A 26,572-nucleotide genomic window follows, 5' to 3' on the forward strand; every position below is an offset into this window, starting at 1 on the left:
GCTGAGCCGGCGGGCCGGTCGCTGCCCAGCCGCACCAGCTGGTCCTTCCCCAGCCTGGCTGCGGAGGGATGCTGCACAGGGCTCATCTGCGCACGGCTGCAGGCGTGACACGGGTTGTTTGTGCTATGATGCAATGGGATATCTTTTATATAGAGTCAGCACATTTTTGATAATAACTGAGACCAACGGATGCAGCAGTCTGTGGTTTCCTAGTTAGGTTATGAGTCTGTGCAAAACGAAGCACATCATAAACTCAGGAAAATCTGCAAACTTGCTAGAAACTGAAATCCTTGCTGGTTTTTTTTCTTGGGGGAGGGTGCTGGGTTTTTGCCTTTGAGATCTCAGTGGGAGGATATTTGGCAGTGCATCTTCTTTGTTACTCAGGAATACGGGAAGAACTGGGAAGCACCTTTTGGCAAATATTGTTAAACAAGCCATCCAGGGCCCTATCCAGCAATACAAGGCAGGAGATCCATGGCACACCCAACCCTTGGTGAAGCTTATGTTGATCAGGATATTCCCTCAGCTGCGACAGAGGACTGGTGAGGACAAATGGAGTCGCAGTGATCCTCCTAGTCATAAAATGTGGCTTCCTTGCCCAAGTGATACGGCTGAAGTATGCTCAGAGATAGCTGTGTAATTTGAACAGAGGGTTTTGTTCTGGATCCAATGGTCCATTTTTTTCTTTATGGTATCTGTCAGCTGACACAAGCAGGCAATCATGAGGAGAATATGCTGAGGATATGTGTAAAGTGCATTTTTTCTCTCTCATGGCCAGATACGAAGTATTTAGATCCTGTAACAGTGAGAAGCTGGTGTTGCTTGTGCTGTTCAGTTCTGTGGCAGCACATGTTATAAACGGTAAATTAGCTCATTGACCTCAAAAAATGCACCCAGCCTCAGGGTGAGTAAGAGCATGGGCTGATACCTGTTACAGTCCTCCCAGAATGATTTTTTTACCCTGGACTGTGCTGTGTCAGCGTCTTTAGCTATCAAGTGCTTAGAGTGCTATGCTACGCCTCTGGTAATGGTAACGTTTTGGACACACTCCTCAGAGCTTTGAAATGCTCTTGTATGGGAGAAGAATTGTAACTGTCACTCCCTGTTGGAAAGGGCCAGCTGTGAGCGGGGAGGATGGAGCAGGCGCGGCTGGCCGGGCAGCACCCGTGCTGGTGCCAGGGCACGTCCCGGCAGCGGCCCCGTTCTCCCATCCTCCGGGCTGCATCCTCCCGCTGCTGGCAGGATGAACAGGCATCCGACTGTTTGTCTACTTTGCTGCTGTTGCACAGGAGTGAAATTACTGCCTTTTGCCTTTTAGATGTTAATAACTAAAACACGGATCTTTTTTTTTCTCTGAACTCATCCTGTTGTTGTGGTTAGTGAAACCCATCAGAAGGATTGGGACTTGGTTTTTTTACCATGGGAAAAGTGTGCAAGGTCTGGCCTAAAGGTAGATAAAAAAACCAGCTGCATGACGAGACACGGCGCAACTGTTAGGCAAGGGGGAATGTGAGGATTATTGTTGAAGGGACTGCTGAAAGAAAGAGATATTTCATGGGAGAGAGGGAGGTTGCTTGGCAGGGAGAAGGGAGGCTGTTCCAAACATATGAGGCAGCGTAACCAGATGTAGAAAACCTGGATAATGTGCAGAAAACAGAAAGTGGCCAAGGGGAAAGAAAACCATGGAGGTAAATTTTCCCCGAGATCTTGTAGGTAAGTTTGTCTAGCACAGTCTGTGTTCCAAAGAGGTGCAAGGGTGATCGCATAGAAGAGGAAAGGTGCTGGAGCAGCCTGCAAGAAAGGTGCTGGCAGCAGTTTATTAGTTTTTGTTAAACACATGTTTTCTGGTTTCATGATAAATTCAAAGCACATCTATAATTAAAATGAAATCTCTGTAACGTACGAGTATTGGCTGTATATCCTGGTTGCAGTGAATTAGTTGAGCATCACTGAAACCATGAGAACTACACCAGATAAGGACCCAAAGTTTCTAATCAGGTTTTTTTTCTATTTTGTTGTGAGGGGAATTTGCTTATTTGTTTATTTTATTCTGTATCTTTAGAATATAAATGTAGATTAATGTTTGTTTTGTTTGGTGAGGGAAATTGAATTTTAAGTCCAAGTTTTGTATTCAGACAGGTAGTATATAAAAATCCCAGTGTTTGTAAGAATCTGCATTTTTTAAGGCAAAGGTTTCTGCTAGAATTTTGTACTCTAAAGAAATATCCCAGCAAACAGAATTAAGAGTGCTGTAGTCCGCTTTGGTGTCCGGCCTCTCACTTCATCTTTCTGTGGATCCAGCTCACCGTGAGTCTTCAGAATAACTGTTGGTAGTATGAGAAATACGGAGTTTTCTTTAAAACCTTGTGCAGTATCCAGTATTTAACGTTTCAGGGATCTGACTGTGCATTTTGAAGGCTACCATGAAGAAATAACTTCACTAATTTCAGTGATTCTGTCCATCTTATGACACATGATACAGTCAGTAATTAAAATGATGTATCACTTACTGATTTTTAAAGGAGGACTTCATGGTTTGTGTTTCATGCCATGAAATGCTCAAGTCTTTTGAAATGTAAAATTGTTTTCTGCCTGATCAGTGCTGGAGGCAAAAACCACCATGTATCAGTACTCCAGTTATTGAAAATATTTGGCTTTACAGTTAGTGTATTTCATATGGTTCACTGCGTGGCTGTTGGTGACATGGTGACAACTTCTTACATCATATTTGTGGGGTCTAAATCCGTCCATGAAAAGTCTTCCAGAGTGTTTTGCCAGGGCAGTGAACCTCACATGCTGCATTTCTTTAAAGCTATCACAGGCACCTCCAGCATTATGGTAGAATATTTAAATGAGGAAGTTTCTGCATATTTTTAAAGCTGGCAGTATGAGATTTGTAACCAAACAGCATTTTGAATTCCAGCACAGTCCTTGTCTCAACTGGCAAAATATCTGTTGACTTACTGAACCAGCTTATCACTAGTGTGTTCTTTAGCACCTCTTATTTTCTAACAAATATGTAAAAATGCACTTTTTTGACTTCTAATTCTCCTATTTTAAGGAAATATAACTTCATTTATGGGACCTAAATTTTCATAGATTTCTTAAAGGTGCTTGCTAACTATCTGCTGTTAGAGAGAAAGTGTAACCTTCCCTTACAAACACATTTATGGTGACAAAAATGGGGCCTTGAAGGTTGCTCTGTGGAGCTCCATTAGCAAGTGTGAATTCCACTCTTGGCTGATCCCTTCCCTCTAGTTAGTGTGTTTGCTGTGGCCCTCCTTTGGAGCAGTCTCTGTCCAAGCCCAGAGGCACCTGGACCAAGTCCCGGCTCCCAGCACTCACTGTGCCGGTTGTCACAGTGGGGTTACGTAGGGAACCTTTGGTCAGTCTTATCTGGCACGATGTAGAGGTGCGCAGAGTGAAGGAACTGAAAGGAGTAATTTGCCTCTGGGTAGCTGAGCTTGACTTTTTTTTTTTTTATGGTCAGAAGCTATAAAATTAAAAGTTTATTTCATTTTCCTGTCTGTGTAGTAATCATGAAGGAGAACTAGAAAGAGCAGAAATCAGAGAGACATTGATGTATTTCAGAGAATTAACTTGAGGGCTACAAGGGACAAAGGGAATTGAAATTCCCCATTTTAGAATTACAACTTTCCTACTTTGTCACAGCTAGCTGAATCCACTGTTGAAATGCATATATTGCTGTTTTCAATAGGGAACATATTTCATAGTTACATTTTCGGATCATGTGTGTCAGAGACAGGTCCACGTGGACTTGGTTGGACTTGATGATCTTACAGATCTCTTCCAACCCTAGTGATTCTGTGATTCTGTGATTCTGTGAAGTGAATGGTACACCAAAGAAGTTCAGCAAAGTGATACAAGTTGTGTGTGTGCATGCTGGAGAAAAAGCTTTGAAGGCATAGCTTCGGAGGAGAGCTGTTCCACGTCACCCATTGATGGATTTGCTTAGCATATAGGCTCTGCCACCAGCCCTATCTGTGTCTCACCAAACAGTAGGTCCTCACTTTCATTACCTGCCTGGTGCCTCAAACCCTGCCTTCTATTTTCCACTGCAGACTGGTGTCAGATCTGATGCCAGCACACAATTCCACTGCAAGGGGCTAAGTAGCGAATACTGTATTATTATTGTTAATATGAGCCAGCAGTGTGCCCATGTGGCCAAGAAGGCCAACAGCATCCTGGCCTGTATCAGAAACAGTGTGGCCAGCAGCAGCAGGGAGGTGATCGTGCCCCTGTACTCAGCTCTGGTGAGGCCGCACCTCAAATACTGTGTTCAGATTTGGGCCCCTCACAACAAGAAGGAGATTGAGGTGCTGGAGCGTGTCCAGAGAAGGGCGACGAAGCTGGTGAGGGGTCTGGAGCACAAGTCTTATGAGGGGTGGCTGAGGGAACTGGGGTTGTTCAGTCTGGAGAAGAGGAGGCTGAGGGGAGACCTCATCGCTCTCTGCAGCTACCTGAAAGGGGATTGCAGAGAGGTGGGTGTTGGTCTCTTCTCCCAAGTGACGAGTGGTAGGACAAGAGGAAATGGCCTCAAGTTGCACCAGGGGAGGTTCATGCTGGATATTAGGAAAAATTTCTTTACTGAGAGAGTGGTGAAGCACTGGAACAGGCTGCCCAGGGTGGTGGTGGAGTCACCATCCCTGGAGGTGTTCAAGGAACATGTGGACATGGCATTATGGGACATGGTTTAGTGGGCATCGTGGTGTTGGGTTGATGGCTGGACTTGATGATCTTTTCCAACCTTAGTGATTCTGTGATTCTGTGTGTGAGTCTGTGATTATTATTATTACATTATATGTGCTTCTTTGTGAACACTTCATTTACTGTTATCATCTTGACTGTGTCTTGTTTTCTGAGCTTGTTTCAATGTGTTAATTTCCAGTTCTCCATAAAACCATGTCCTGGGACAACTTTTCTCAGACATTGTTCCTTTTTGAGCATCAAATTATGAAAAGCTGTTTTAGATGGGTGCTTGTGAGGGAGGGCTGGGTGAAAGAAGATGCTTGATGCAGGATATTCTCCTTTAAGATCCCGTACATTTGCAACTGCTTCTCCCTTTGGTCTCTAAAAGTCTTATGTTGGAGATGTAGCAAAGCCCACTTTCTGGCCTGGAAAATCTGTCCAAGGGTACAGACTAATTAACTGGGAAGTTTTATGGTGATATTTATCACGATGGTGGGATTTTATGAAATTTCAGTTGCATTTATGTCCTTATTCAAAACAGAGGTCTAGGAATGAGTCAACATGCATAGGAGGGAGAAGGTGGTGATTTCAGGGCACCTGTTTGTGTGCCCTCCAGATTTTTGAACGAGGCAAAGAATTGCAGCAGAGAAAGGATACTCTTGTTTTTCTGGCAGTCTAGCATTGCTTTAGAGGACTGGATCCTCTGTGGTTTCAGTATTGCATGATGAGCCAAGCATTTTAGACTTGACTTCCCAGGAGGCTGACAGTGACCAGGTATTCCTCATTCCCTACCCATGGAAATCAAGGTCCTGTGAGCCACCTGATAGAAGTGCGGAGCACTCCTAATCAGCTGGTGTCCAGGAGAGCTGGGCCTGCATGAGTCACGTTCTGCATGGTTTCAAGCACTTTGAAAAATTGGGTATTTCAAACAAGATCCAGAATCAGGAGCTCCTTCTATCTCTACTCTTTCTTTATCTTTGTTCCTTATCTAAAATGAGGTGATACTGCCTGTGCAATTGTGCTTTGTAGCAAACTTCATTTGTGAATCACTTGGACAATCTAAGGGTAAATGCCATTGAAAAGCTCATAAGGAAAGTAATATTTCTGCATTCCATGCAACACGTAAAAGAGTGTGAAGTCCCTAAGGCCCAGAGCCACGCCTGGATAAGGAACAGCGTGCACAAGATATTAAATAACTGCTATATATATATCCATGATATTCACAGTGTTCAAGCATTTTTTGCCATGAAGGATTTGTTGAAACCTTGTGGAGCATTGTCTACAGATTTTTTTGAAAAATAAGATTTCCATTTTTCTGTTAATGGTTCTTCACCTATGGGGCTTGAGTTTCAAAGCCACCTTCAGCTCTAGTATTTTTCTGTTGACTACGATCTACCTCTCACATAACGAAATTCTCCAAAATAAGAATAAGGGTGACAGTAAAAGAGGCAGATGCTTCTTGGGGCACTGGTGTGAGGTGGGGCATGATGTATTTTCCACTTGAAGAGAGATTTCAGCTCTCACCATTCTACTCTCTATCAGTGTAAATTATGTTTCTTTGGTCTTATTTTCTTAAGATAAATCTGTATCAATGTGTACATCTCTTTAAAGACATTTTTAAAAGCCTGACAGGAAAAGCAGAACATGCATCTCTCCTTGGGAAGAGCATCAGACAATAAGCAATGTATGGTAGAAGTTACTCATTGCATAGAGGGCCCAGCAGTGAGAACAATGGTGTAAAATAGTGGTGTAGGATACAAAGAAAAAGCGGGTTTTTTTCCATCTTCACATACAAATCTGAGAATTTCTGGATCTGTTCTTATAAAACACAATATTATCTCATTTCTGGCTTTAAATTAGCTGCAAACTGGAAGCCTAGAGCACCAGATTCACAGAGTGCAAACTATTCTTGGATTGTACTGCGCATATGGCTGGCATGAACAGACTCGGGACTTCTTGGTGTTTGACATGTGTAATAACAATTGTATTGCTTAATACGAAAGACACCAAATGCTACTCTGCAGTTCCTACCATTGCCATATTTGTATTTCTTTGTCATTGTTTTACTATTCTGTTTTTCCATTCCATTACCTTCATTAACTTGCTGTCTCACATTTCTGCTGGATATGTAATTATTCATAACTTTGAAAGAAATCCTAACCTAAAACCAAATCTGTGTGCAGCTGATGAACCGGGTGAAGAACTCACAAGGTGTACCGCAACGTTTCGCTTTCTTTCTGCTACCGCAGGTTATCTGCCTCAGTGTGTCTCAGCCTTAACTGAGCCCCATCTCCTCCTGGGACCTGGAGTCTGGGGCAGCCTTTCACCTCCTACCGCAGATTTTCTGTCTCCTTTTTGCATCATGAGGGAACTGCTTTTCTTTTGTGGAATCGGAGCCCGTTTATTAATTCTGCAGTGGCTGCTTATCTTTTGTGGTTTGGAGTAATGGAGGAGTTGAGCTAATGCAGGAGCCAGCAAGCAAGACCTGGAATGTCTTGTCCTGATGAGATGATGTCATTTGGAGATGGTTAAATGGAAGGAACTTCCCATTTTCTGCCCTAGTAGGGTAATGGGAGTCTGGAATGAAAACTCAACCTGAATGCCCACGGTGAGCACAGAGACAGGAGGGTGAGAGTCTTGCCCAGGCTGCTGGGCATGCAGTTGGAGTGAAATCCATGTTCTTTTGCTTTACAAGGTATGTTACATTTATTTTGGGAACAAAAGAAACCTCATGTGGAAAATATACTTTCAGAGAAAGCCTTCAGCAACTTGAAAAAGTCCACTGTAAGTTTCTGTAGTTAGTTATCAGCAATTTTTTTTTAACATATTTTGAGTTCAATGTAGACAATTAATACATAAAGAAAAATAAATGCCTGTAATACTAATTACTAATTTTTTCTTTTTTCTTTTTGCCTTTTTCTTTTTGCCTTTTTCTTTTTCTTTTCTACTTTCTTTGTTCTTTTGTTTCTTTCTTTTCCTCTTCTTTCTTTTTTCTCTTTTTTATTTCTTTTTTCTTTCTTTTTTCTTTTTTTCTTTTTTAATTTTTCTATGAGTCTGTGAACTTGCTTAAAAGGAGGCATTCCTCTCCAAAGTCTGTGGCAGTGCTTAAACACTGGTTTGGACTTTAAAAAATAAACTCTTTATCCATCTGCCTTATGCTAATGGATTACACTCCTGCATTGCTGTCACTCATTGCACGTCTGTAGCTGATTGAGTAGGATTTTTGGCAGCTTGTTTCTTGTCCAAACATTCCTTAATGCTTTCCCACCTCTTGCTTTATCGCCCAAGTATTGCAACAGCAGCATTTGGAGCTCTGATAGCTTTTTCGGAAAGCTGGTTTTGTAAAAGCCAATTCCTTGAAAACTGAAGCAGAAGGAAGAAAGGAAAAGAGGAATACATGTGGGTTGTGGCTGAAATGATCCCTTGACACTCATTGAGGTTGATCATAAATATGCATGAGACAGGAGGAGTTTTTAGTAGCTGTGTTTTGCCTCTCTTGCCCCAAGCTGTCTGGCAAGAGAGCTTGTGACAGTCTGGGGACCTCCAAATTTTAAACAAAAGATTATTGTTATGAGTTTTTAGAGAGGCTTAAATATCATTATTTTTATGTTAAAACACTCAGGTGGCAATCCTTGGATGTGTTTTACTTGTTCCATGCTAATTCTTCATCTTTAGGGCTTCATCTGCGATTTAGGGTTCACCCCTTTTTCATACACTTTGACCATTCCTTCCTGTAATACCATGGACCCCCATCAGAGATGATCATCTCTACTTTCTGGAGCAAGTCTTGAGCGTACTTAACAGGTAGAGTTCATCACGCCTCATACACCATCATTAATAGGACAGTAAAGAAAGGCCAGTGCAACCAGGAGAAAACTCTTCTAGTGAAAAGTCTTGTCTTTTCACTCTGTGTTCTTCAAACAGCATGCCTTTTCATATCTTTCTTGGATAGGATTTTGATAAAGTTTTCAAATATGTCACCTAGTTCCTGGTAGCATATTGAAGGAAGTAAAATTTTTTCCTAGTGCTTAAATATACTACTGCTGCCTGCTTACAGATTTTGTGTATTTCTGTGCGAAATTCTTTGCCTAGATAATGATAATGTAGTCATCAGAAGAACTTTTTTGTTAATTACTGGATTTTTGTAACTGCATTATAGGATTGAGTGGAAGCAAGCCAAAGTGGTTTTGTGTTTTTCTTCATAGTTTAAAGATTTTTATCTCCTGGTGGCTCTATATTCTTCATAATGTCTCTGATATTTCACAGAATCACAGAGTCACAGAATCACTAAGGTTGGAAAAGACCTGTAGGATCATCAAGTCCAACCATCAACCAACACCACCATGCCCATTTATATCTCTATAAAATACAGACATTTCCCCAGCAGTATTTTGTTATGAGCTTTTTAATAAAATATTCAAATGATGACATCCAAAACTAAGGATGATGACAGTATTTCAATAGAAATGGGTATAAACATGCAGTTCACACTCTGTTTTTGATTCAAAACTAGATCGTGTGACTGGTTTCTCCACTGTTGCTTGTGTACCCAAATGCCAATGAGGCTTCTTTGGCAGGGCGGGAGAGTCCATCTGTTTCAAGAAGGTTTTACACATGGGATCTTAGTAGGCTTTAATCAGATTTTGAAACAGAATAATTTTTAATCATTTCAGCCAGCCAGCCATCACCAACTTTAACTTTTTTCTGAAGAAAGTCCCAAAGTATCGTACTGCTTACAGAATACGGAGGCTTAGATTTTTAATAGGTGAGAACATAGATGCATTGAAATTGGCCCATGTTGTGTATGAGGTGTGAGTTAGAGAACATCTTCTTTATGTAGTACAACACTGCAGCATGAACATTTTTCAGAGAATAAATACTATTATAGGATTAGGTATGTATTTCATTTAATATAGCCTTGCAATAAACAACCGTAAAGGCAAGGTTAAGGCTGAGACATCCACTTTGAAAACCTCTTAGTGGTTACCAAATATAGTGCTTGTGTGTGTGTGTGCACGCGCATGTGCACGTGCACGTGTGCGCTTGTATTGGGTTGGATTTGGTTTGAAGCACACCTATTCGCAATACCTGATTTTCATATATAGCTTGAAAATTGGCATCAATATTATCCATAAATCAAATCAATCAGATTTGTTTCAGGCAGTTAAATGGGATCCTCCCCATGAAAGTAGGGCTCAAAGTGCTGACATAGATTTTTGGCTTTCCTGGAAGATGTGCTTTAGGTAAATACAAGTCTCTCCACTAACAGAGGAGTAGCTCCTCTAGATGAAATTCTCTGGCCTGTATTGTACAGAAAGTCAGACTGCGTGCTTTCTTCTAGTGGATCTCATTGACATGGTCTGTTCTCACCTTTAACATCTGTAAATGACAAACTGGACAGAGAACGGAAGATTTAAGCCCAGAGAAATTTGATTTGGCAATGTGCAAGGAGCTGATCAAGAGGATTTTCTAAATATTTGAAGCTCAGTTTTAATTCCAATTTCTGTGATAGATTTGTATACTGACATATTTATATACTTGCATTTATAATAGACACACAAGCATAGAACTGCATTTACTTTGTGTGGGGTTTGCCTTGTATGGACAAGACAAGAATGAATAAAAATACTTCTTGTCATCCTTCCTGGACTTGTTTTTCTTTTTCTTTAAAAGTTCTTCAGCAGATACTAATCAACTGGAAAAGACTTTTGGGTCATTTGTGGTACAGCAAGGTTAAGAGATACTGTAATTGCTGTGAGTGACCAAAAAACAATCTGACCATTCTTTTAATGAGCTCATCCTTGTCTTTTCTTCTGGTTTAAGCAGCCTTGAAATCACGTGTGTGATATAGCACTGCTCGTCAGGTTTTTTTTAATCAATTGGAAGTGAAAACTTTATATTCTATAAAAATGGTTATAGGCTAGTACCCATAAATGTAGATTTGGAATAATTGCATCATCATGCTTTTTCAATCCCAGTTGGTTTTAGTTCTGGTTTGGAACAAAAACTACAGTGTGATGTAATTGCCTTCCTCTGATTATTTTTACCTTGGTGTATTCCATTGCTGGCTTGTGTATATAGTTTTTATGTGCTGTCCTTTGAAAAACTTTAAAACTCTTGAGATCCAGTCTTGGAAACCCTTCTGGATGTATCCTTGTTTTTTATTTGTGCGTGGCAATTGCAGCAGCCCATTAGGGGCCTATAATTCCTATTGAGCATAGAATGGACTTCTCATCATTTAATATGGAATGTGATTTTGCTGCTCAGTCGAGCTGAAATCTGCTTACTGTTGTGATTACCATCCCTGGGCTCCACCCTGCCTTTCACCACCTGCCACTTACAAGTCATTCCTTTGGCACTGAGAATACAGCCAAAACTGTCAAATAAATTGGCCCCTGTTTGAGATCCTTCTGATTATTATTCTTATTTTGTGGTGATGTCAGATTTCCGAGGGCAATCTCTCACTGGAGGAGTATGTTTTTCTTTGGGACTTGCATCACCCTCTCATTTTTAGTCTCCATTTCAGAAGTAATGATTGCTTACTGAAAATATGCATTATGTGGATTTTCTATTATTCAATTCCATTACTTTTTGTGAGCACATGATTACATTTCTAGGAAGGAGAAGAGAAGATTCTTTAATCCAGAAAATAAGCCAAGGATTGACAACAGGCAAACTTGTTTTCTTCCGAGTACGTACCAACTTATTTGTTACCATCTTAGAAAAAAGAGGTTTCCGTTCCTTATTTGAATACTTTAAATGCACTTCGTGGCAGTATTTCTGTTCTCTGCTTAAGCAGCAAAAGTACTAAAAGGGAAAAGTGCATTTTTAAGATACATGGAAAGAGTGTTTCTTACTAGCTGAGAACTGGGTTTCCCTTTTTTCTTTTTGGATATTTGACATCATTGCATATACATGAAGTGAAATTCGGAACGTCCTTCTTTCACACTTTGATGTTTGTGATGCTATTAGCTCCCACAAAAGAAAATAAAACCCCAATTTAATGCTGGTAGAAAAATAAGAGAAGCCATGTCTAAGTATTTATGCCTAGCAATTTACAACAGCTGCTAACAATTTCATTCTGTTGTCGTAGGAACATTTTAAAGTAGCTTTTACAACTGCTTACTTGAAGTCAGTGTCATGTACCTGTAAGCTTACAAAGGCAGGGAGAGCGAGTCTTCTCCCGTGCTGTATTCCTTTGTGGTGCACTATTAGACGTTTGAACCACAGTGCTGGACGCCAGGCCAAATGTAATCAGTTGCAGTGAACATGTTGCTAAGGCAGCGGTTGCGAGATTTTTTAAGCATTGTCTCACTGGTATCAGCTTCATCTTGTCATCCTCTATCTGTCCTAACTGAGGCTTTTTTTTTTTTTTCAGTCCTCTGCTGGGTGCAGTTAAACTGCTTCCAGTAACTTCGGCGGCTTTGTCATTGTAGGTCACTGAACTGTGGTCGCCAGTGAGTGCAAGGCAGATTTCCTCCAAAGGCATGGAGGAGGAGGAGAAGGCCACACGTTTATGTGATGAGGCCTCAGGAGACATTTGGGCTGACGCCAGCTCCCAGGAGTCTCTCCAGCAGCCGTTTCCCATCTCCTCTTCTGTTCCTTCCCTGTCTCTTTGCTTCGTAATTCCCTCTTGCTCTGTTTTCAAGTCTCATCCGTTTATATTTGATTACAAGCTCCTGAGTAGAAGGATCTTCTATTTTTTAATAACTGGAAATAGTTATGCACACTGCACATCAATGGCATCTGCTGCTTTCATCCTTTTCTCTCTTCCTTCCCCAAAGTGAAGGTTCTGTGGCACAGGGTATTCATTGGTGAAGAGAAGGGAGAGCTCCCTTTCAGCTTATTTACAGTCCCTTGCCTTAAAGAATCCAGAAAACATGCCATTGCAAAGAAATTTTAGTGCAGTAATAAGTGCAGTTACTGATGGTAATTTATATGCCTGTAGAACTACTTGAAAAAGACACATTTCTAATACTGTATACTGATTAGATTTCACAATGACTGCCTAGATTCTATGTTAATGATAGCTTTTGAAATGCATGTAATATAATAAGTAAGTAAAGATTTATAAATTCCATAATTAAAATAAAGCTCATAACAACAATATTAATACATCTTATACTCAAAGCATACTTAAAAGTGAAAGACCACTGTACACTTAATGGAATATGCATCTTATTTCTAAAATCTGTCATTTACAAAATAACTCAGAGCTGATTATTTGGGTATTATTATTTTTTTTAAGTCATAGGTCCTCTTTCTTTTTTTGCTCCTTGAGACTTGTGATCATTTACCACTTTGCAGATCTGAACCTATACCATTTTGCTTCAGAAAGTGGTATGCTGTGGGTATGTATATTGTTTTTCCATAATGCAGGCAACACTGGAAGTAATAGGGTTGTCATGAAATACTTTGGATTCTGATGGACTTCTAGACAGCTTAGACAGCTATAAGCGTGATGGCAAAAAAAAAAAAAAAGACCTGTAGCCATGGGACGTTTTTGATGAGCTGCACTGGGAAGTGATGTAGGCAGTTTTGCTGACATTTTGGATACCCTCTTTCTGCCGACATATTGTAAAAATCTTTGGGAAACATATTTCCTGAAAATGTGGACAGTTGATACAATGGCAGTGCTAGTGCTCAGTTAACAGGACATATTCACCAAGAGAAAACTTGGGCAGGGTGGATGTATATGTGCAGATTAATGGTGTCTTTCAGAAAAGATTTGCCCAAGTGTACTTCTTTCTTATCAGGGATTTCTTTGTTAAGATGCCATCACGCCTTAGTACTGCAAACTGGCATGTCTTCTGTGCCTGCTAGGAGTCTGACAGGTTTGCCAGAACAGCCTGAACGTACGGGCAGGTACAGTCAGGGAATGAATGGGAAAATCTTCGTTCACTGGAGACGAGAAGGGGCCAACAGCCCCTTGCAGGACCATAGCTGACATCTGCAGGTTTCCCTGCATGGTGCTGTTTTCAAGTGTTGGACAAAACAAAAGCATCTTGGCCAAGGGTTGTTTAAACATCCAGTCATGTTCTCAGAAATGGAGAAAAGGATTCCAGGTTCACTTGGATAAACAACCATATCAGAAAAGGTTTTAGAAGTAGGGAAGAGCTAGTAAGGGAGTACTCTTTCGAGATCTGAAAAGGCTTAGCAGCAGTCGCCCTGTTAGGCCTTCAAAAGATTATAAAAACAAATGTGAATAAGTAGAGAAAAATTTAAGTAAAGGCATTTTGGAATGAGGATAGCACTGAGATTATTCCTAGGTGCGGCTCTGAAATGAAACGGATGTTTCTCCTCAACTTCTAATGAGGATAATGTCATCAGATACAGAAAGTATGGAGACGTGAACTATTATAGCCAAGATGAAACTTAAACTAAAAATAGTGAGTCTGCTTAAGCGAAGGGACCAGAGAGTCTCAGAGGGAATTGAAGTATGAGAATGAGGTTCAATACCATGGACTTCTCCTAATCTGCTGAATAGGTATCCTACGATTAAGCTGTAACAAATGTGTTTATATGGATGGTCTGAGCTACTGCAGTCATCAAGACAGTGCAAGACATAAGAGGTAATTTGAAAGGCAAGAAGTAGAAATGTGCTCATAAAGTTTGTTGATAAAAAAATTGAGAAGCATTGGGAATACGGAGAAGGAATGTCATTTTTTCTAGAAAGAATTGGAAAGCCTTGAGATCTGGAATAGTAGAAAAAGGACGTAATATGAAGTGCATCATCGGGAACCTGGGGAGTAGTACGAAATTATGCGACGGGTTTGGAGCTTGTCTTTGGAAGTTATTAGGAACATGAATCACTGTAAAAAAGGAATACCTGCTCCTTTTTCCCCACAGCAAACAGAAGAAATAAGATGAGGGAAAGAGAGACTTTCCCTAAAGATTTATGAAAATATCAATTTGTCTAGAAGCTTTACCAAATGATAATTTTGTTCTGCAGTTAGAAATTGTTTGTTAAAGGGAGAGGAACCAGAGTGGCACTGCTAGAAAAGCAGATGGTCACCAGGCCTGCCCTTACTTGTGTCTGGTGCTGGCTTGATGCTGTGGTATGTGAAAAGAACTGTCTTCTCTGCATCAATTTCGAGGTAACTGCTACAAGTGCCAGGAGTCCTCGCTGATGGTTTTACTAATGAATGCAGTCTGTTTCCAGCAGGGAGGACCACACATTTTTAAGAAATGCTAGAAAATAACTAGGAATGTGAATAAATGAGAATTAACTCTGCCTTTTTCCTAATGGGACTTTTTAGAGAAGTAATTCTCTTTTTTTTGTCTTTCAGCCATGGAAGAGTTAATAGTTGAGCTGCGCCTGTTTCTTGAACTTCTGGACCATGAATATCTAACTTCCACTGTCAGGGAGAAGAAGGCGGTAATAACTAACATTCTCCTGAGGATACAGTCATCAAAAGGTCAGTGTCAGGGTGGGTTTTCTCGCTCGCAGAATGCACAGAATAAGTCTGTGCTCAGTGAAATAGCTTTAAGGGCTAAAGACAAGCCCTAAATTGAAGCAAGACAGAAAGACGGGGTGAAGCCAAAGTGTAACTTTCCTGAATGCTTTCCTTCATGTTCAGCAATAAAATACAGCAAAAGGCATACTGGAAGTATCTTGGGTGCACATGGGTGAATCCAGCCACAAAATGATGTGCTAGATAGAATGTTTTCACTTCTCCTGATATAGTAGATACTTCATTTTATTTGTGGCAGCAATGCTATTTGTGAGTTTTGATGGAAAAGTAATACTGCGGCAGGGAGTGCTGGCCACAGCAGCATTTTAGAGGTGCGTGGGTGCTGCATGCTGCATCTCTGTCAAATAACCCAAATCTATCAAAAGGCTTGATAATTGAGTTGGTGCATGGCTGATACAGGAGTGCCAAGCCAGAGCTAGGAGACGGCTGTCAGCATGTTTGCTTTGCATTTTGCAATTAAGGTAATATTCGCTTTCCCCTTTTTTCCTAACTAAAACCATTTTGATTGCACAATCATTTTTGTCTCCATCAAGATTATAGAACTGAATGCAATATAAATGATTCACTGTGTACAGCAACCTGTCCACAGAGCTTATACGAAGAATATTCCTCACTATTTTTTCTAACAGTACTCTTATATTTCCTTACAGCACCTTTCTGTATGAAGTGGTATCTGGGCTGTAAGACCTCTGTCTGTCCTACATTTGACAGAAATACTGTCAGTGTAAACCCTCAGTGTTTAGATTTTTTAAAAATACCAGAATATGTTGAAGAAAAATGCCACATTGTGAGCAGTTGTGTTTCTCATGATTTGTTTCTTCTCCAGTGCTAAAAAAATACAGTCTTGTTTGATGCAGTGTTTCCCCCTTTCAGTAAAGAAACCATTTTTGCCACAGGATTCAAGTCCAAGGAGATCAACTTGAAAATAATGATTGTCCTCCTTTCAGTTTTGACATTCCTAAAGACTCATCACTATTTTTACTTTCCTCCTGAGAGAAGGAGGCAGGCACCAATTTCACGTGTTGTGGAAGGAGGCTTCATGCTCCAGAAGCCAATCAAAATACATCAAACTCCCCAAAACCAAAATCTGCAGGGGAGAACCTGCAATTTGATATGTTTAGAAACAGCTGTATTTTATAGGAGTTCAAAATAACCTCAGCAATGCTGATCTGACACTGCATGTTCTTCTTGTAATCTTTTCAACTAGGTTTATTAAGAAAAACATTTGACTTCCTCAAGAAGTCGGACAACATTCTGTTGCCAACTTTGCAAACACAGGGAAGGGTTGTCATATCCTTTCCTTCTGGATTGTGGATGGTGTTTCAAGACACAAAAGATACAGCTCTACTAGTAAATTAAACAGTGCTGGGTATGTTTCTGGACCCTGAAACTCAATTATTTATGCTGTTAAATTACCGAGTGGTCCTTGGCATGGGTTTGGCCTGAGCTGATTCATCTCCTCCATCAGTTCCTAGGCATGATTTGGGAGTTAGCACAGGCAAAGGTCTATTCCCAACAGACAGTTCAAAATCATCACCCTCCACCCCGGTTTTGAGGGGTGACAGATTTTAACCGTATGGATATCAGTTTCTCCATACCAGAGCAATTTCTCTTCCCAGGCATGTTTAATTTATGACTATAGATGTGGCCAAGGATAAAAAGGCTCAAGGACTGTAGCTTTCTACCTTTCAGCACCTACTGTGTAGGTTTTAAAGCCTGATACAGCATCTATAACAAGATCCTTACACCCTATTACTGGATCCATCCATTAACAAGATCCATACAAGATCTATATGTTAAGTGGTGGAGCTTAGTTCAGTGCAGTTGTTACTGAAACATTATACCCGCTTCTAGAGCCTACATTCAAGGAGATAAAATTTAGACATTTCAAAGAAAAGACATGAAAATGATTAAAGGATTCAGAAATATGCCTTCAAATTATCCAAAATAAGGTATCATAATTAAACTTGAAGTAGGAAAGGAATGACTGAGAATGAGCTCTTAGACTTACACAACAAAAAGCAGTGCTCAGTGGCGGAATGTTTGTTTTGAAGTGGAAATAAAGCACATGTTTTGAGCACTGAAGTTACGAACTAATGGAAGAACTTCGTAAGGTCTGCATGCCATTGCTGGCATTTTATCAAGATAGAGTATTTTGCTAAAAGATATGCTCTAGTTCAAACAAGAATTAATTCAAGGAAATCCCATAGTTCAGTTAAGCAAGAGGTCACAGGGCTATGCTTTATGTGTCTATAAACTCTACGGAACTGCAGTTTAAATAGCGTTTAAGCCAGCATGGCCTCTAAAAAAAGCATCCTGTTTCTCTCCCCAAGCCACTTACTCTTGCTCATCATGTATTGCATCTTCCTTTCTGCTAGCACAAGCATTATTTGCTTTTTCTTGCTGGTTTAGTCCTAACCAATGTCACTTCCCTGGTCTGGTTCAACCTGGGGCCATACACATGCTTACGCTGGCACAAAGGAGAGGTTGGTGCAGGGAGAGGAAGAAGGCAGGGAAGGAGCGGAGCTGCCTCCTTGGGAGCTCTGCCATCCCGTGCTGGCTTCGAGTGTGTGTGAAACTACCCGGGGAGTCATGTACTTTACTGGAGCTGACCCTGCTGCTTTTTTTATCAGTTGTAACATTCAGTACTCCCATCCCTTTGAAACTATTCATCTCTTCATTAAAATTAAAAGCGATAAAAGATGCATAAAGCCACAGTACTCTGTAACTAAGCTGAACTGTCATTCGGAGTCTGTTTTTCAAAACAAACTCTGTTTTACTCCACCCACATAACTCCACGAGAGCTCTTGGGTCACTGGCACGGTTTAAGAGGCCTGAGGACTATGCTGAGTTCAGACTCTTTATATGCATTTGCAAAAACCAACTGTGTGAATCCAACAGGATATTTCGATTGCTGGAGCAAACCATTTAAGATCAGTGGGGACCGGTAATGAAGGATCTGTGCAACTGGGAACTGGCTAGGTTCTTTATAACATCTGGAAATGAACAATTATGTTTTTCTTTGTAAAGGTGTGGAAATTATTATAATGGGCTGGTTGGCTTTTAGTAAAACACTTTAAACTCAGTAACTTCTTACTTGGGGAATTCTTTAGAAATCTTTTGCCTTGTTTTGTTGCATCTCCCAAATGCACACTGTTCTCTTCATTTAATATCTATCAGCCAGAAAGAACTGGGCCAGGCAGATGTATTCTTCAGGTCGTAGCTGCCTGGCCTCGACCTGCCCCACATCCAAACCAGTGGTTACTCTGAATAGCTGGCAAAACTATAAACTTTATTTTTCTTCCTGAGCCTTGGCATGCCCAGTGGATTGTAGGTCTGAACAAAACACTTGGCATTTCCTTCTGAAACTCAGACCTTCTTCTAAAAAACAAAGATACAAAACAGTTTATTTTGGAGTAAGAACTGTTGGTGGATTTAGGCATTTAATGTGACTGTCAACATTGCCTGTTTTTCTTAAAGGGACCTGATGCCATAAACCTAAAATGCTGACTTTGCTGTGTAATTTGGTAGAAGAAAATGAATGTTAGAGCAGGTTCTTGCTTAACACACATAGTTTAAAACTGGGGAAAAACTAGTTTTGCAGAGTCAATAGAATTCACTTGGAATACTTTTTTTTTTTCAGTAAAAATCCCTTCATATTTGACTTTTGGTTGTTATGGAAAGCATGGGAGACTTAGATATGGATAGCAGTCATAATATGGATTCATCCTACATAAAGAGGAACAAGTGAAAGTTATACTGGGAAAAAAAAAAAAGTGAATGTTTCCCAAGACTAATCCCCCTCTTGATTTGTGGGAGGAAAGAAGAATCTGGGCCCTTAGAGCCAGTTTATTTTATTAGTGTTGTTTTACAATCCATGACTTCACAGCCAGTGGGACTGGGTTATTATGACAAGAAACATTTCATCATTGATTACATTATTGAGAATTATATGATCTTTACCAAAAGACATCCATTTGACTATGTAAATATATATTTTAAAAACTAAACTAAGCACTAGGAGCTAAATTCAGCCTAGGGGTAAGCAGGGTACAATCCATTGACTGAATTTTTGCCAGAACATTGAGGAGATGCACCCTAATCCCCCTTTTGATATTTAGAAAAATAAACGATATCATGTTCCTATGAAGTGAGTTCAACTGGGATTTAAATTATTGTAGCAGAAACTCAGAATGAGTGGGTCACTCCTCTTTCCCCCTGGGAGGGAGCTGCAATAGTGATACAAAGGACCCTCAAAGCAGCTTTTACATTCAGCTCCTTTTCCCTTTTCAAATTCACCTGGAAAACCATGGGATTGTTTAAAGAAAATGAGAGGAAGAAGGAAAGAGTGAGAAAACATGTGCAGTGTGTGGTTCGGTTAATGGTGAGTTTTTTAGGGCTATGTCCACCCCCAGCAGCAGTGTGCTCCGTGTTGGGGTGGTGTAGCATCCTGCATCTTCCAGGACTTGTGCAGACTCGCACCACGGCCCCATGTTCAGAGATGGTGGTGGCAGGAGGGAGCCCAGGGTACGTGGGCACTGCCACCACTGCTGCAGGGGAGGGAGAGAGTCAGGGTCTCTTCTTCTGCCCTCTTCCCCACTCTTTTGGCATGAAAGGTGGTTTTGGATTCATATCTACATGATGGCCTTGCCCATCCAAAATGTGCCATGGGAACAACTGTTGCTCGTCTCTGCTGGTAAAAGGCAGCCAGCCACGTACTGCCCACGGGCTGAGCATGTTTTATTCCCTGTATGGTGCCATGGAGACGTTCGCAAGTGTGGTATCTACCCCCATAAGTGGTTTTATCTGTATGGTAGACGCCTGGCAACGTGTTTGAATTGTAGCTGTTCAAGTCTTTCAGTTCCAGATGGATAGGCAGTTCAGAGTGATTTCCTGTAAATTTTTTCTGTGTCTGGTATTTGTTGATCCAAATAGCATATATGTCATTATCATATAGAGTAAGTATGTGTTTGTTCTGCTTGATTAAATTCCTGAATTCCCAGCATTCTTCCAGTCCTGTCTCAGTAACTGCGCTTGGGAGGTAGGTTGTGAGCAGCACCACGTGCCAGATTGCAGTGTATGACAGTCAGACATGGTGTCCACGTGTGGAAAAAATGTCCCATTTGCATCCACTGAAGTGTTAAGCGATGTGTGTTGCCCTTCCACAGGTTTTGAAATAAAAGAACATGTACAGAAGCAAGAAGTTGCCAACAGTTTGCCAGCACCTCCTCAAATGCCTCTGCCAGAAATACCTCAGCAGTGGCTGGTGAGTGTTAATTTAAATATATAAATATATATAAGATAGAATATATTTGTGATGAGCACTAACAGAAGTGGTTACAAGGGGAGCCTGCAGGTCCAGGGAAATGCTTATTCCTCCCAGCTCCGCTCTGGTTCAGGGAATTGGGTTCAATTTGCAGAAGAGAAAGCAAAAAATTCCCTATGGTGAAATAAGCCCGGGAACAGGTCACCTGCAAAGGCTGTGGAATTGCAATCTTTGGCGATTTTCAGAATTCAAGTGGCAAAAGCCTGAGCAACTTAATCTTAACTTCCAAGGCTGACCTGCCTTGTGTTGGAGCTTGGCCTGGCCAAGCCCACAGGTCCCAGCAGTTTCTTACGGTTTTAAGGATCTGCTTTCCCTGGAACAAGCCTCATGAGAAGAATGCCTCTTGATAGCTGGGAAAAGAAAGTACAGAGTTTTAAAATGAAGGAAGAATACATCCTTTTTTATAAAGTCTTTAGTGCCTTTCTGTGCTTAGTCTCGGGGTAGGAAATTCCCTGCAGAACAAGTAGAAGTGTATGTTCTTGGAAATGTTTATAGCAAAGATACTGACTGAGGTCTGTAATTCAATTCTTCCAGTTGGGAGCAGCTGTCTTGTTACAGAACAAACTACAAACAAGTTTTTATGCTCCTCTGTTACTGACTTTACAGTATATTTGAAGAAAACATTTTCAACATTTTTTTTAGAGAAGCATAAACAACTCATGGTTTAGCCAGTTGAAAGGTGAACACAGTCTTAGCCCTAATACTGATAAATTATCCACCTTTTTATTCATTTCTGGAAAATTTCGTGCATGGTGGTAAGGGCAATCCATGGACTCCCGTGTTCATTGGCTGAAGCAGGAAATACAGATGCAGCTTACGGGGGCAAAACAACTGGATGACTGATGTTCTGCTTCATTTAGTCTGTTACTCTGTTATCGCATTTATACCCAGTTCAAAGAGATATATAAGCCAGTAGCGTCTTATGAACATAAGAACTAATTTATCAGATCAAACTCTCGGCCAGCCTTTCATAATAACCTTTAATTGATGGTGAATAATGCCATGTACCACAGAACAAAGTAAAAAAAACCCAACAAACATGTATTATGTAGACTATCTTAATCATAGTTTCTCCCTAAGTGCTGCCAGCTTTTGGTTTGTGACCTGAACAAGATTATTTTTTTTAATTTTAATTCTACCTAATGTAATGAGATACACTGAAATCATTCTAGGAGGAGACTGTTTATGCTAGAAACATTCATATCCAGAGTTGGTATGTATACTGTAGCAAAACTGAACTAAAACAGATGCTATAAAATAATTATGCATAGTTTTGAATGGATGCAAAAGTGGTCTTATTAACATGCAGTGAAACCTGGAGAATCCATTTCATGGTTAACAGTACCTGAAAATAATTAATTATTTTTCTTTAATTCAAGATGCGTATAGCATAAATTACAAGTGAAGGGGTTGATGAGAAGCAGGAAAATTATGCAAAATGCGCATGCCTTTGAAATGCAGACTTCAGGTGCTACCTTCATAAACTGAAGCCAGTTGAGATCCTCGTTCTTTCATATTTATATAGGTTCAGTTTAATAAATTGGCTCTGAAGACTCAAGTTGTTTTTCTAAAGACAACTGACCTACTTTTCCTTTCTCCTATACTAATGTGTAAATTCCCTTAAAGTTGGTACAGCTGCAGCAAGTGAAATGGTGTGAAGTATGAACTAGGTCCAGGAGGTCAACACTGGTTTTTGCAGTAGTTCAGTTTGGATTTTGGAGTAACAAAAATATTTCTCTGAGATACAGTGGGAATTACCATGGAAGTTGACACAGTTAGAGCTGGCTGGTCTGGAGTGCGGTCTTCCCATGTTGAGCCTGGCAAACTGGAGTTTGAACATGGCCCTCCCCTCTGACCTGCCCGTAACGCTGCAGACGCTTTAATCTCGCTGAAGTGATGAAGCTGAGCTGGTTTTTCCATAGTGGCGGAAGCTGATTTTTGCCAATTTTTCTGCAATTCTGTTGCTGCTGTCAGGCAGTGGTGGTTTTTGCCTCCGTTTCTGGTGTCAGTACCACTTCGAGATCAGCCAGGAAATGTCCCAGGCCTCTCCTTGTCCTGCCTTATCCAAATACGGGTTATGAGTTGTGCTATTTTAAGACAGTAGCACATCGTAATTTGTGAAAAAGATGACAGGCTGCTGCTGTCCTGCAAAAGACCAGGTGGAGTCAGGAGGGAAGGACAAAACCATCAGCGTTTTGACCTTTGAACACCGGGGCAAGCTCAGACCCCAGTCTGACTGTTCAGAGATGTCTCCTGGAGTCATGTTGAACTAATGGAATTGATCATTAGCTGTTTTTTGGAAACCTTTCTCTATTAGATGCCTCGTTGTTAGCCCCTCATTATTATTAGATATGGTCAGAGACTGTCATATTATCTTTCTTTTTACACCAGGCTGGACATCAGTGACACTGGCTAAGATCTGGTTTTCCCTTTCATTAATGCTCCTGCATGGTGATTTTCAACTTACCCTGAATCAATGGACTCTTAAAAATTTGTTGCTGATGATGCCAGTCTCCATAAAAACTGTACATAATTAATTTGCTCGGTGACACAAATAACTGAGCTACCTTTCCTAGCCGCTTTTCATAGACCATGCTTTCGTAGTCGAGTGGAAGAAATCCCCTGGACCCACCAGAGGCTAGTAAATTCTGCTCCAGATTGCCCTTCTTCACATGGCAAGTTGGAAGTCGTATTGTATGGCACCCCTTTTTGTCAGCCATTAAGGATAGAAACTTTTTCCACTTGCTGAAAAACATCTAGTGGTGGTCTCAGCCTCCAGTGGAAACACAGTGTGCCGCTGGAACACAGGAATTTACTGGAAGTGGGAATCAATAACTTTAAATAAACTCTGCACTGTTTTAAAATCTATGTTTTTAGCACATCAGTTATTGAGCATGATGGAAATTAAGGTTTCATTTACACCACTGTTTCTTTTTACGGCACTCAAGGGATTCTGCATTCAAAAATGTTTAGTCTGAATTTATGTTTAAGCTTTTACTTATGTAAAGATGTGTGGGTGGGAAGGAATTCAATACTCCTTAAAGTAGTGCCAGGAGCCAGAACTATGTGTGGGCAGGTGCTGTGCAAGGTTTCCTTTGTAAATCTGTAAATAGACCTGCATATTTGCTCAGGCCAAATCTTGTATCAGATGAACAAAGCGTATAAAATTAATTTTATTTAGAGACATGCTGTTAATAGTTTATATGAAGTCTCCAGTTATTAAAACACAGAGAGTTTTCCTGGATGCAGTGGGCTTTGGACCAGGTCTTAAAATCGAGGGACAAAGTTGGACCTTGCGTATACTTGAATAAAGTGAATCACTACGCACACGATCTCTTAGCAATTCTCTTTTTCTGTATACATTCTCTTGCATACATCTGGTCTAGCAGACTTTCTGTCAGGCTTAGAAAGCACAAATCCTCGCTTGCTTTAGCCTGTGCATACAGCTCCTTCAGACGGCCGGCAAAGTAAAAACCTGCAGATAGAGGATGTGAGCTTAAGGGCAGCTCAGAGTCCTCCTGCAGAACTGAAACACCACTTGCTTGGGTGCCTTAATATGTCCTTGCTATGCTGAATACAGTGCCAGCAGCTAGGGAAGCTTTGCCTGGGTCAGCAGCACAGGAGGAGATCACCGTGTTTGAAAGAGAGTCATATTGGTTCGCCCCTCTTGAACCTGCTTACTGCGAGGGCTCGTGTCTTTCAGCCTGCTCTCTCCATCCATGCTGATGTACAGCTGCCACGTTCGTGATACTTCCCCGCGCTTGGCAGGCAAGAAGCAGTGCTAGATGATGGGTTTGGAGGAATAGCAGAGGCAATGCTCTGTGTACCTCACAGTGCTGCTGGTGGTTTAACACCTGGGATCCCATCATTGCGCTATCACCACGTTTTCCACTGAGGCAATAGAATAAGATCCAGTGTGTCGTGCTGCTCGGATGCGCCTGAGGATTACTGGCATAAATTATCCACAGCATGACAGTGACAGAATACTTCTAGCCTCCAAGAACTTGGTTGTCATATTACATCTAACAGTCAGTGATTTCAATGCACTGTGCAGTCCAACAAAATCAAATACAAATAGCACACTTAGCTATTTTGCATGATTTTCACAGAAAAATTGAGTAAATGTTTTATTTTTCTTGGAATATTGACAATTTAATAATTATTTAACCGCAACAAGCGTCCAGTAAGATGCCAGAACCCCTGTAGGTATAAATCAAAAGGAGAGGTCATCTTCCTCCAACCCTTTCCTGCAATGTACACAGTCACTCTGTGGGAGTGTTTCATATAAATGGGTTTCCTATTGAGGAGAAGCAATTTGACAGCCTCCCTTTATCTGGCTGCCTGTCAGATATACTCTTAGATATTTATTAGAAAATGCCGAAAGGAGACAGTGTCCTTGGAGAAGAAAAAAATCATCCTGAAATCAAAAGGATTTCTGAGGTGATACATCACCAATTACATTAATCATTCTTTGAACAACAACCAAAAAAGTGCCGGTCTTAAAGCTTCTTCTAAAATGTGCAGTGAGACTAGTGCCATAACCAAAGCAAGGGGCTCATGTGCCAGGTGGGTACCTATGAATCCTTATTTCATCTTGCTTTTTCTTCCAACACTGAAAAGCAGTTGTTATTCTCTGTTCTTCTTAAAAGATAATCTTGAGATAGTATTAGCCTTGGAGTTTTTCTCCTTGCAGAAAATTTTTAAAAGCAACAAAAGTAAATTCAACAAAAATTCAATTGTTTCATTCAGAGCTGGCTAATAGCTTCAGTTTGAACAAATCTCAACAAGTTCTTCCATAATGAAGGAACAACTATAGGGGCCTTTTTGATTATTCAGTGCAGCCACTCCTACTGCAGGCAATTATAAAATATTAACCCTTTCATAAACTTAGCAAAATCTATTTACTAGCATTTAGGTTTCTTTAACCCAGTCCGTTTGAAGGGCTGTTCCACTATCCCAGTGTTCATTGCCAGCCTTTGTCTTTGTGTTTAAGTAGCTTTTTTCCCCACCTTGCTAACTGTGCCTCAGATACCCTTTAAAATCGCAATCATATTCCTCTCAGGCTTCATTTCACTCCATTGCATATAAGAAAGGCTCTATCAGTTTCATTTTGAGCTGTAATTTAACTCTATTGAACTATATCAGTATTTCTCCTATGCACCTGCTGTAGGTTCATGTTCTAGTTCAATCACGAGTGAGCAGAACAGCAGAGTATTCTCAACATGGTGTGGTTGGTTGTGGAATACTTTCGGTCATCATACATGATTGCATAAGGATTAGGACAAAGAGGTGTTTGCAGCCCATTTTTTGTTGGTCATGTCTTGCAGGACACTGTAGTTGCTATTCCCATTTCCCCTGGGCGGGGTTGGTGCCTTATTGTTAGTTATTTATTTCCCATTTGCAAATGGTATCACAGAAAAGTTTGAGTTAAAATAATTTCTTTCTCAGTTCACTTGTATTATACACTTGTAACAATGCACATAGCTGTATTTCAAAGCTTTTTTCATTTCTCAGCTGCCAGAATGAGCTGGAAATTTGCATTTAAACTGGATGAGCTCAGGTCAGGTTTAGAGTAGGGTTGAACTGCTTTACCAGATTCTTTCTATGATCATTGGGAAGTTGTATGCCCTTTTTTCTGCCTTTACTAGATGCTGATTGACTTTGACCTCCACAGACGAAAGCTATTAAATTAATAATACAACAGGTCTGATAAGTTATTGTCCCACTATTTTTCATAACATGGTCCCTCAGATTTTTGGTTTCTCGTTTCTATGCGATAATGTCCATAAAACACCCTCCTTGTGCTGATAGTTAGGAACCACGCTATTTACTTTTCTAAACACCCTCATTAACGTGCTGTGCACAATCATATGGGAAGGGAATTAGGCCAGCAAGTACCAAAGTCTTTTCTTGTTTTTGTTTGATGCAGTGCTCAGGCCCTTAGAAAATATTGTTCCGGTAGAAATGGTGTTGCCCACACTTTTCTCACCGTACTGCCTTGTCATGACCACGCTGTCATGTTGTGGACCTGGATGAGCTTATTAACTCCTGGAATAGGAAG

The 26,572-nt window shown here is 40.6% G+C and overlaps 1 protein-coding gene across 2 annotated transcripts in view; it reads left to right on the forward strand.

The window, feature by feature from the left end:
• Nucleotides 1-15,001: 15,001 nt before the first annotated feature.
• Nucleotides 15,002-26,572, forward strand: part of AFAP1 (actin filament associated protein 1) — a 65,418-nt gene continuing 53,847 nt past the window's right edge. For both annotated transcript variants that reach the window (XM_059817769.1, XM_059817770.1), the window contains exons 1-2: nt 15,002-15,128; nt 20,354-20,451. In XM_059817769.1, the coding sequence (XP_059673752.1) occupies nt 15,002-15,128; nt 20,354-20,451 (225 nt within the window). The remainder of the gene's footprint in view (nt 15,129-20,353; nt 20,452-26,572) is intronic.

Source organism: Gavia stellata, chromosome 5 (genome assembly GCF_030936135.1).
Source record: "Gavia stellata isolate bGavSte3 chromosome 5, bGavSte3.hap2, whole genome shotgun sequence".
Taxonomy (NCBI): Eukaryota; Metazoa; Chordata; class Aves; order Gaviiformes; family Gaviidae; genus Gavia; species Gavia stellata.